Source organism: Pygoscelis adeliae, unplaced genomic scaffold (assembly GCF_000699105.1).
Source record: "Pygoscelis adeliae isolate BGI_AS28 unplaced genomic scaffold, ASM69910v1 Scaffold343, whole genome shotgun sequence".
NCBI classification, from domain to species: domain Eukaryota; kingdom Metazoa; phylum Chordata; class Aves; order Sphenisciformes; family Spheniscidae; genus Pygoscelis; species Pygoscelis adeliae.
In genome coordinates, this window is record NW_008824402.1 from 257,162 (window position 1) to 269,518 (window position 12,357).

The 12,357-nt window shown below is 42.8% G+C and overlaps 1 protein-coding gene across 2 annotated transcripts in view; it reads left to right on the top strand.

The window, feature by feature from the left end:
- Positions 1-12,357, top strand: part of PPP1R12B (protein phosphatase 1, regulatory subunit 12B) — a 92,917-nt gene that overhangs the window by 46,896 nt on the left and 33,664 nt on the right. For both annotated transcript variants that reach the window (XM_009320358.1, XM_009320359.1), the window contains one exon: positions 1,799-1,843. In XM_009320358.1, the coding sequence (XP_009318633.1) occupies positions 1,799-1,843 (45 nt within the window). The remainder of the gene's footprint in view (positions 1-1,798; positions 1,844-12,357) is intronic.

Below are 12,357 nucleotides of genomic sequence, written 5' to 3' on the forward strand. Positions count from 1 at the left end.
GATTAAGAAGTCTGCAACAATTCTAGTCCAGCTATGGACATATAGCCTTCCTCATACAACTCAGGGGTAGAGGCTTCCTGCGCAATACAATGGAAAAAATACCCAATGGTCTTCCCTGTGGCAACAGTAGATATGTTGAATATTTGGAATTACAGGCAAATTGAACAGGGCCCTGCTGGAAACCTCAGAATTTCTCTTGAAAAACTTGCTGCGAACACCCCCTCTTTCTTATTTTCAAATTATTCTTACATTTTTTCACTTGCATGCCAAATGTGATTTTTTTTTTTTGCTTATTGTTTTTTTAGTTAAATGCTTTACAGCTTGCCCAGTTGTCTACTGGATCATCGTAGCAATATTACTAGCTTCAGAGCAGAAGGCAAATCACTTCTCAGAGTTTTAGTTCATTTTCCCATTTTCTCTATATGAAACCGCAGCTACAACTTCTGAAATACCTTGAGTTCAATACGGAGTCAGATGTGATGCCATGGTGTAGTTTACCGTTGCTCCATGAAATCCTGGAGCTGTTACAAAGAGGCAGTGGGTTACAGAGAGGCTGCGTAAGTGCAAGCTATCTGGAATAGAATCAGAATGGTTTGGGTTGGAAGGGACCTTTGAAGGTCATCTAGTCCAACCCCCCTGCCGTGGGCAGGGACATCTTCAACTAGATCAGGTCACTCAGAGCTCCGTCCAACCTGGCCTGGAATGTTTCCAGGGATGGGGCATCCACCACCTCTCTGGGCAACCTGGGCCAGTGCTTCACCACCCTCAGTGTAAAAAATGTCTTCCTTTATCTAGTCTAAATCTACCCCCCTTTAGTTTAAAGCCATTCCCCCTTAGCAACAGGCCCTGCTAAAAAGTCTGCTGCCATCTATTTTATAAGCTCCCTTTAAGTACTGATAGGCTGCAATAAGGTCTCCCCGAAGCCTTCTCTTCTCCAGGCTGAACAACCCCAACTCTCTCAGCCTTTCTTCATGGGAGAGGCGTTACATCCCCCTGATCATTTTCATGGCCTCCTCTGGACCCGCTCCAGCAGGTCACTGTCTTTCTTATGCTGAGGGCTCCAGAGCTGGAGGCAGTGCTCCAGGTGGGGTCTCACCAGAGCAGAGTAGAGGGGCAGAATCACCTCCCTTGACCTGCTGGCCACGCTGCTTGTGATGCAGCCCAGGATATGATTTGCCTCCTGGGTTGCGAGCACATATTGCCAGCTCATGTCCAGCTTTTCATCCACCAGTACCCCCAAGTCCTTCCCTGCAGGGCTGCTCTCAATCCCTTCATCCCCCAGCCTGTATTGATTGGTCAGGGGTTGCCCTGACCCAGGTGCAGGACCTTCCACTTGGTCTTGTTGAACCTCATGAGGTTCACATGGGCCCACTTCTCAAGCTTGTCCAGGTCCTTCTGAATGGCATAACTAGTCTTTCCTCCTGGAGTCTATTTGAAGTGGAGGATATTCTTTGAAAGTCAATATTATGTCAACATTTCAGACATGCAGTCCTCCCAACTGTCAGATTTGTTCCCTAAGTATATTAAGGAAATACTTCTCCTACTGACTCTTCAGGAGCGTTCAATTACAGTAGCTATCTCAAGAGAGTAATTCTGTGCCCAGTACCAAGATCTTCTAAATGGCCATTAGGTTACCAAACCTGATCCAATAATCAGCCAAAAGCATCTAGACAGGCATTTCTTTCAACAGAAGAGTTCTTAGCTTTAACATCAAATCATAAGCAATACATTAACTTTCTGTGATAAAATTTTGTTGTCTCCAAGGCTGCCTAAGTATATTGTTTGCTTTTCATCCTAGGATGATGATGAAGTTGATGGAAATGAGGAAGTGAAGGAAACTCGGGTGAGTGGAAACATATGTCTAAATAGTTGGTGTTTCGCTCTTGAGTATTGGTAGCAAGAAGTCTTCTATGGCTTTACTCTTGTTTATACGAGAGGTTCAGGCTCTGTTCAGGAGCTGAGTACAAACTGGGAGGTAGTTCTGGGTGGCAAATCGCTTACTGATTTCTCGTCTGAAAGATAAAGAGTATCTACAGACTGGCCTAAGTTCAAAAGTTGGCTCTTCGTGAGCTGCATAGGCACTTTCTTAAACCTGGAGGGACTGGAGCAGAAGCCCGGGTGAGTGCCTTACTGAGAGCGCTGCCAGAAGCTGCCATGGCTGGGGAAGCGTGGCTGTCAGGTGTCCCGAGGAAGGCTCATGACCTTGTGTCTCAGAATCACCCTGACGCTGTTATTTTGGACAGTATGTTTTGTATTTCTAAAATCTGCACTCTTGTCTTCTCATGGATTTGTTTTCTTGTGGGAAATTGTCTTGGCAAGCAACACATCAGAGATTGTTCATTGTTCCCCTGTTCTTGCAATAGTCTCATTATCCTTCGAGGCTGTTTCTTTTCTTTTACAATAATTATTGAGTCCTTCCAAATTGCCTTGGTTTCTTTCGGTTTTATCTGTCTTTGTCTAAAACACATTTGAGCCTGACAACATGACTTACTCTGACAATGTTAAAGCTAAATACATTTCCAAACTATTAAAGCATGATGTGCAAGACCTGGGAAAAACAGCAAATTTAAGGTTGCTTAGGGGTCAGCCTGCTTGTGTGATGTTTAATCTTTGCCAGAAAATGTTGAATTTACAGTAGTCTTTCCACATACTTTGCAATTCAGTAGAGTGACTGAAGCATCATTTTATTGAAAAGTTAACTGGTTCTTTGCAGCAAATTTTCAGTGATGCTCTTCAGAGTATATTTTTGTTTTTCTTTTTGCAATACTCGGTCAAAATAGGGCAAAGTCACGGTGAGCCTTGTGGGGACCAGAGACTCACATGGTGCTGGGATGGCTCTTAGCATGTGCTTATCTTTCACTGCCAGCCTTTGCTTTCCCAGTGCTTACTTTGCAACATGAAATGTGGGATATTCCTTCCCACGGAAGCACCACCTACTTCGAGTAGCCCAGCTCTTCCCACAGGAGTTTCTGTTCATAGCGGTACACAGCTTTGTTAAATCTTCCACTCACCCTGCATGAAAGATTCAGCCATTTCCCGTCCTCAGAATTGTTTTGACGTTTCTGCTGTCTCACAGTAAGACTGAAGGGGGGGTATTTTGTAATGTGTAAAACGTAATAATACTAGGGACACTTTGTTTCCAGCAGTTGTGTTTTGGACTTGCTGGGAATGTCTTGTTCTTCTGGGAGGTTGTCCCAGATTAGCTAAATTAAGACAAGAGTATCTGAGGCTGCAGGTTTGGAGGCTTCCTAGAGTCTAGTCCTAAAATTGCTGAAAACTGTATTCAGCACAATCCTCACCGCTCTTGTAAATGGGTAAATTGCACTTCATAAGAACCCACCATATGTTCCTGCCCAAAAATTCAGGGTCACCGAGTCTCTTACAATTAATGATGCTGTTTTTCCCCAAGTTAATAGCAAGGAATCCTTTAGTCTTATACTTCCCACGATTTTCTCGTAGGAGAGAAACTTCCCTTCAGTTCCCTTGGGCCCTTTGCACACGTGCTTTATGGCAACATTCCCCTGTTTTCTTACACACCTGACGTACATTAGACCCTGGTTTAGACTCTCTTGCACTCTGATGGTGCTGTTTTTCCCGTTCTCCCAGTCTTGTTTTTATCCAGTTTCCAGTTCATTTTCTTTACTGCTTGCCTCCTGCATCGTGTCACTTGATCACTCTTCCCCAGTTTATTTTACATCCAAATCAGAGAGATTTCTGTCCTGCTAACTGACCATCAGCTTGGCAAGAGCCACGGAGCAGCTACTTGCTTTCAGTTCTAGTATCAAGCAGGAAGTACAATTAATAATCATTAATTCATCAATAATAATAATTCTAGAATGGCAGGCGCCACCATCAGAATTGTGAACTTGAACACACTAAAGTGTCCCATTTTAGTTGCAAACCCCGAAAGACACTCCTGATTTTATATGAGCAGTTATTTTTTTCCTCCAGTGTTTATATCTTGGCTGATATTAGGAAGATTTTCATGGGAGCCAAAAAAGGCCCTACTCGAATTCCCTCCTCCAAACTATGCAGCGCTGGAGTTTAGCAAAGGAAAGGTAGATGCAATTTTTGAAAAAGGAGCAAATACATGTTGTTCTAATTCTCAGAAGTGGATGAATTATTTTGGCTGAAACTTATGAGCACCAGCGTGGGAAGCCAGCCCAGACGCTTTGGCTGAGTTTTAGGCAACTGTGAGCAGTCTCGTAATAGGATGTGTCAGGCAACCTTCATGTTTTGCTACCAACCCTGCCTTTCTCCTTGTGATGCAGACTGCTTGGATGCATTGTGGAAAGTTGGAAGAGCAGACAAAGTTTTATTGTGGAATAAATGTTCAAGGGCACAAGGACTTCAGCTGGAAAAAGCCTCTGGGGAAGCAGCTTTAGGAGAGGTTTTTTGCGCGGTTCCCATGGGAAGGATATGTAGAGGAAGGAGCCTTTGTTCGGTCTGGAGAAACCTGAGCTCAAACCAGAGGTGGGGAAAAAAAGTTTGGCCACACTCTAGACTCTGTTTCTCAGAAATTAAAAATTGTGAGAGTCCGAAAGATCCCGTTAGCAGTGCCAGTCCAAGCCATGTGGGTAGGCTGGCATTAGGAAACCTTTCCTGCTCCCTGCAAGGCAGTGACTGTGAAGTATCAGCGAGACTTCATTCGTGGTGGGGCCAGTGAGTGCAAATACAATACAATCAGTGCAGCTATAAATCAGTGGCTCTAGTCTGGGATGCAGCATTTGAAGGATATAATGGCGAAGACGAAAGAGAATGGTTTGATGTTACATTTTGGAGAGGGTTTTCCTTATCCCTGGCTCTTCTGGCTTTGACTTACACCTGACTTCTGCCATTGCTATTACACAGCAGGAGAAATTGGGAACAAATTTGGAAGAACAGTGTATTTTAAATGACATAACATACATAACAGAAATAGAGACATGTTTGTAATCATTTCAAGATTTTTATCTCCTTGCCTTTCTCTTTAGTGGCATGACAAATGTGCCTCACCCATGTGTTAGATAGTTCATCAAGGGAAAGCTTTAAATACAGGGGAATGCACTGAGTGTCATGTTGGTAAAGTAAGAATTTCTGGGCAGTAAAAGTGTCATAGAAAACATCTGTTCCCATGAACTTCTTCTAGGACAGTCTGTACAGTACAGTATAAAACCCAGACACATTAATTGAATTAACTTTTATGCAGGAATAACACTGAAATGTATTATTATGGATTACGATCACAGTAAGTGTATTAAATAGGCTCCATTCTTGTCTCCCTCTACTTTGATTTACAAAACACGAGTATTTTAAATTCTGCAAAACACTATTCAAGCCCACTCTGTTTTGTAAATATTACATGTTCTGCCTAATTGTACTATTAACGTGAAACCACCAAATGCAACTGGATACTAATAAAAACTAAATCTCTGTCTTAGAAGGACTGAATTTCTAAACTTGATTCCATGACTTCTAAGGGAAGACCTGGAGAATTCCGTATGCAAACTAAACATCTTAATGTTATAGTTGTTTCAGAGTTATGACTTGGGAGTCCCGATTTTGGTATGTTTTATTTCTCACCTACATTTTTGCTTTTAGTGGCATTTTATCTTCCACAGAGACGTCCAAGTTAGCTTTTGTAATCGTGCTGTTTACCTTTTTTAAAAGATGGATTTGATAAACAACTAAAAGGTCAGAAATAGCTTTAGTTAGTGTTTTGTGACTTGCCTGTCGTAGCCAGACTGCATGTATTGGGACCCCTAGGAGTCCTAGCAACTACCCCGGATCCCACTATTTTATTGCCCGCTTTCCCCAGTGCAGCACAGTGAAGCGTGGTGCTGTGCAGGCTGAAGACATGCCTGTGGACTGTCTTTTTAAGCTAAGGAAGGCTCCAAGTCCTCCACTTTCTGGACTCAGATTGCCTAATATGGTAAGGTATGTCTTCACGGGCTGCGCTGTTTTGCTGAGCTACAAGGGAAAGTTGACTACTAAAAGGGGACAAAGTAGGTGAACTTCTTGCTAGCTGATAAGAAAGTAAAATCTTTTAATCTAGATAGCACTGTATGGTACTGTTCATCCTATGCCTTATTGCTACTAGCCCAGGGTCCCTTTTGGGGACTAAGGAGGCAAGTATTTTTCCCTGGTTTTACCCTTGAATATTTACTTCTAGCACAGATGCAGTGTGACGTGGGAGGGAAGCCATCTGGCCCATGTCCAAGGTAACGTAGGTGGTACTGTGCGTCACTTGCGTGACTATAGTTAAATTACAGAGCATTTAATTATGTGTAACGTAAGGCTGTGAGAGATTGGCTCTGTTTAGTCCTGTTTATAAACAAAATGCTAGAATGGGTTGTGTGTGCTGCAAGGAAAGGACATCTTTAATATGTGTATAACTAGCAATATAAAGTTGAGTCTAAAATAGGAGAAAATTGCTGCAAGAGCATGAGCTAGTGTTTTGCCATAGAGTTTTAAACATGGTGAAGAACAGTTTTATTGTGTTTGGAGTGCCCTGGGATCTTTGGGAGGTGGAGGGGGAAGACACTGTAGAAATTTAAATTCATTCTGCAAATATTTCTACAAAAAATTTTCACATCTGCACAGATGATCTGCCTCATGAGTTCTCCAGCCTAATATGCTTGTGTTGGTTTTTCTTAACCTTAATGTTTTGAGAAGGGCATCAGACTTGCTGTCTACTATCCCTGTTGATACAGCATTTAAATCACCAGCGTGGCTGCCCAGTTCCTATTTACGGCTCTGGGAAAGCATATTGTTTGTGCTTAAAGCCAAGCAATCCAAGTCTGCTATGTAGACTACAGGGTTACAGCTAAATGTGTTGAGGTTAATTCCTCTAATTCACCCAGTTGCTGAATTAGGAAGGTGTAATGTGAAGCAGTGTCCGTGATGGAGATGAGTAACACAAAACCAGCTAAAATCCAATCTGCGAGTCCCAGGAAGATGAAGCAAAATAGCGAGTCCTCCAGGAATGATTTAGAAGGTCATGGGCTCATAACTATTTAAGGTAACTTTATGCTTTAACTTCTTGTTTAGTAAATTACTCTCGCAATTTCAATGTAGTCTGAGGAAACTAATCTTTCTCAGTTGTCAGCAAGTAATTTCTCCTGAAGCAATGGTGCTGAGGTTAGCAATGCATCAGATAGCCACCAGATACCTTGGCTTTTGCTGGCATCGCTGGGAGGCCTGTGCAGTCAGTTCAAATTATCCCATTTCACCCCAGGGTCCTGTCCCTTTGCCTACTTGGCAGCGATCTCACAGGTGCCCCAGGATCCTTTTGCTTTCTTCCCAGAAGGAACTGGGAGCAGTGTGATGGATAGGGTGGCATCAGGATCGGCGCCATGTGTATGCAACTCTCCACCTCCAGTGCAGTGTGGATGCAGCGCAGCCGCTCCAGGAGACAGGACCAGTTGCGTTCAGTGTGGCTGTTAGCCTAGACCCATTGGCCTGAGGAACAGCATTGCTCCCTGGACTATATCCCAGAGACAGAATAAATCTCACTGTTGTTTTATGTCCAATTGTGTTTATAATTTTTTACTTTTTAAAGGTTAACAGCATATGTTTGTGCTTATACATGTAATGGAGCATCATGTTAATTTTTGCTTGAAACTGTCAAACTCTATCTCATCATGACATGCTCAAAATTATGGAAAGGGAAAATATCTCTAACTGCTTAACTACTTGTAGCAGGTTCTTTGTCCCTCTGGGAGCTGTTGATCGTACTTTGTTGTCAGTCATCCAGCAGGCCGCGGGGAGGATGTCTCTCCTGACGTGGTTGAAGGCATCCTCCAAAAAACCTGATCTGCTGGATTAAAATTCCTGCATCCAGCAGTAGACGTCTGGGTAGCCCTTAATGGCTGCGTCATGTTGACATGGCTGTCTGCCTTAGAGAATAGGTGAATTGTGCGTGGGCAATAGGAGATGGCTTCAGCAGATGCAACTTGAATCTGTCATACTCAGTGCTTCCTTTCTGAAGCCCTTCTCACCGGTGTGCTAGTGAATGCTTCTTTGTGGCTCCATGGCAAAGCCACTGTGAAGCCGATAGTCCTTGTTGCCTGGACGTACCGTGCGGAGTGGTGCAGTCTCATGTTTAGGTAGTAAATGATTTATCTCCCAGATATGTCCAGAAGGAGTGAAAAGCAGAAGCTGTATTGCCAGATGGCTAAGAAGGAATTGAAGAGTAATCTAAATTTGTTTGGAAAGCTGAAGTCAAATTCCCTGGCAATAAAATATCCTTTGGAAACTACCACTGTAAGGAAAAATTGTGTGTTCCAGTGATGCAAGTGTGGTGATGCTGTTTGTCCCCCTTGTCTTTAAAAGGTCAGTTTTTGTTCTGAGTTTATATCCTCCCACATGCTTCTCTTCAGAAAAAGCCTCATATTTGGAAAGTCATTGTTAGTTTTTTGCTTTTGGACGTGGAGTCTCCCTGCTAGAAGTAACATTGTTTGGCAGAAGCTACTTCATTATTTGGTATGTCAAGGTAGAGAATCCTTAAGCTGCAAAACTCCTTTCCTGGCAGGAATTTCCCACCAGCTTTGGTTTAAGTCACACCTCAGCACGTTCACATTACTCATTATAGTGGGTACCTAGCATGTAGCTAATGCTGGGGCACTGTTGTGTGTTGTTTTTTATTTATTTTTATTTTTATATATATATAGGCTTTTTTCATTGCTCCTAGATTTGATCCTTGGGAGTGAACATAACCTTCTGCACCACAATCTGCTGCTGTTGAAGGAAGGCCAGAAATAGGCTTGAAGCACAGTTAGATAGCAATGTGTTGAAGTTATACATCTGTTTGGCCAGTGGCACTAGAATAATGGTTTGTGTCAGCCGGTTGATTCCACAGACAAGCTAACAGAAAGGTTTTATAGCCGTGGAGTGGCTGGGGCGGGTGGGAGGTATGCAGAATCTGTTGAATTTAGATAAAGAGCAGAATGGATCATGACTCTGTTGTGAGTGCCCTGAGATTTCTATTTCTCTATGTCATATTTTGGAAAGCCCCTTAACTTGAAATAGCTATGTTTACATCTGGTTCTCATATTAGTGTTTGCTTTCTCAGTTTCCCTGACATGGCCTGTTAATATCTCTGCAAATTTCTGCTACATTCCTCCTTTGTAACTCAGCATGTTTGTGCTTCTTCATCCTTTGCAAGAAAGCTGGATCGGGGAAGAGGGAACCTGTCAGTAAACACTTGCAGAGTGCAACTGCTGAACGGCTTCGACTGGAAAATACTATGTTCTAACACTGCTTTGTCCTTAATGGTAGTAACTGGATGAAATCACTTGATTTTTGGCGTGAGCAATGCTCTAAACTGGACTTCTGAGTGGACAGTGGAAAGCGTCTCTCCAGATTTTTTATCATGCTGCTTTTTTTGAACAAAACGTGGTACTGAGTTTGGGAAAGAAGCCTAACTGTGAAAAGACAGAGCCAGGTTTTGGGTGGACATGTAGCAAATTATCTGTAGACATCAGCCTTCCCACTGGTGTGTAGACATCGTGAGGATTATGGCATGAAAATACGCGGTGCTGGGGTCGCCCCAGGCCTCTGGGTTTGTAACCGTGGTTGCATTTAGAGCCTTGAATGGAATCAAATCTGTGGTCTCGGAGGCATTTATTTTTGGCAAAGTAGTGAGTGCCACATCTGTCTCCCCCTACCAGGAGTCTGTTGCTGCAGCATTGTTTTATTGTTGCTGGTTATTGCTACCATTGCCATCCATTTCTGTAACCTCTCGGCATCATCCCTTCGGAGATGATGAGCTCAAGATAATGAAATCCTTCTCCCTCTTTTGCAGTCTTCTCTTTAAATTCAGTTCTCAACTTCTGAAGTTAGGGAGGTCCCCAAAGGTGTTGGTGAACACCCCTGCTTCTCATCTTGTTATAAACGCTGGATTTGAGTGTTCAAGGCACCTTGTCCATTCTTCCAAAAACTCAATTCTGCTCCACAGAACTGCTGGAAGACTTTTCTCCTGCAAGCATAGTTTGACACTTAGAGGTGCTAAAATGATGTTCCTGTGCTCAGAATGGTGCTTTTTTAACTCTCTTCACCACTGCTTTTTATTTTCTATATTTGTAAGAAAGCAAAAAGAAAAGAATTCTAAGTTTTATATTTAAAATGTGCTATTCTCAGCCCACACTAAAATTACCTGCTTCTGCTGCTTAATGCTAATCCAGGTATGCCTAATGGGTATAGCTTCCAGCCTTTTTATGATAAATTTAGTGATGGGAATAAAAAGCGGGGGAAGTATGATGCTATATGTGCAATTATAGACTGTCAGCTGCTGTGTGTGTGTTTGGGAGGAGAGGAAGATCCTTTCCTTCTGCTTCCTATCTGCGAGACATAACGCCAGATCTGCTCATGGGAATCCTGCTCAGTGCACTGCAGATGAAGCCTGTTCACTTCCACGGTTTGTATTCCATTTATGGCAAACTGCTGCAGTGCCTTCACATCACATTTACAACACAGCTTATTGCCTGACCAATAATTTCTTTGCTACAGCCCTTCAGCCTTCTGTTGCCGAACATAACCGTTACTGCCTTTTTCAGTTCTAAATAAACCTGCGAAGCTATAATTGAAGCTGTTAAAGCTTGCATATAATTTTAAAGTGATTTATTTACAGTGTTTTAAAGTGGCTTTTATATAGCGTGTATTTTCAATCAACTTTTCATTATCCAAAATAATAGTGGGTTGGGTGTTACGGTGAATACAGCTGCTACAGCTCTGACCCTGAGTTGTCCCACCTAACGGCAGCCGCTCTTCAGCCCTCTGGATTCTTACAGTGTATCTGCAAACTGGATTAGAGTTCATAAATAATAGAGAGTTAGCTGTACAAAAAAGAAGGTTTATTATTACAACTTTTAAAGACTGGCTTTTCATCGCATCTCCTGGGTTAAGTAACTGCTGCTAATTCCAAATCAACTCATTATGCACTGAAATGAACAGTTTCTCTACAGAACCAGCAGAATTCCTTTGCGCAAAAAGCAATGGGTACAGTGAATAAAGATGTGAGAGCAGGAGGGTTAACAAGACTCAGCCTTTTCTTTGCAGGTGAATTCCTTTCCAAGTGTTTTAGTAATACTCTACTGCAAGATCCCACGTAGAGGAAGAAATGACCGGTGTGCAGGTACCCGAGGTGCCGTAATCACCGGTACTGTAACCTTTCGTCTGGCTGTGGAGCCCTGCACGTTAAAACAAACTGGTATTCCTGGCTTGTCAGACCCAATCTCAGATTGATCACGGGCTTTTCCTTTGCAAATAACAACGCTCGGGTCTGATTTGGACGTATTGGAAGGGAAGTGCAAGGCGAGTAAGAAACTCTTCTAGGGACAAAGCAGTGGTATCGTTTAGTGTGTGAAAGACTGTGCATTATTTAGGGCTTAAATAATCACAAATATAGGACATCCTGAGGTGAAGGGAATCACAGCATTTATTAAACTTTGCCCCCAGTATAAATGTTATTACAAAGGGGAGGTACAGTACTCTTACACTATGGATTTCAGTTCTGTATGCAAATCCAGTAACATAAAAGCAATAGGAAATCCAGTCTTGACTCTGTTCTCTATAGCCCGCCTCAGTAGTTCAGTAGTTAATGAGTTTTTCATGTTTAAACTGAGTTTCTCTGGATTATTTTTTTTTACAGAACTACTTTAGACCCAGAACAATTATTTTATGGGCATATAGTGGCTTTGTAGCCTGGCTTTTGGAAACAACTGCCAGGATAGTTTATTTCACTCTGTTTCTCCAGAGAAGTGTCATGCGAATAAGTGTGGCTTTAGAATTGACTTAAATATTGCATAAAATATGAATTACATATTTCAGTGTTTCCCTGGGCTGGAACATGACTCAACACACAAACAGCGCATTCTCCTCCTGCAGGTGGGAAATCCAGAAGTGAGGGTTGTGAAGATTTTTTTAAATTGAATAGCAAACAACTAAACTCTGTGGAAGAGGGTACCAGCGGTGTCTGGGGTTGCATTAAGCAATTAGGGGGAGTTCTCTGCTTTTCAAAGAAAAGTGAGCAAGATGGTCTCAGCAATAGGTTCAAAGGAAAACATGAAGCGTGTTGCCTGCCTCTCCCTCTTGCTGCTCAACTGGTTGGGTTATAATTCGCATCTTGTGTCCCTGCAGTACAGCCCCGTCGTTCTTGCATTGCTTGGCCCAGCGTAGGAGAGGGTCACAGAAAGGGCTATGCCACCGGTGAGACCCCATCCTCAAAGGCTGAGCGTGTTAGTCCCAGCGTACCTGAGTTAAACTGTTCCCTAGCACCGAGGCCAGCTGGCAAGGAAGGCTCATCCGTGTTACCGAACCCTCTTACCCTCCAAATCGGTGTGGCTGTGTCCAAGGCACCTGTTGGGAATGGTCCCCACA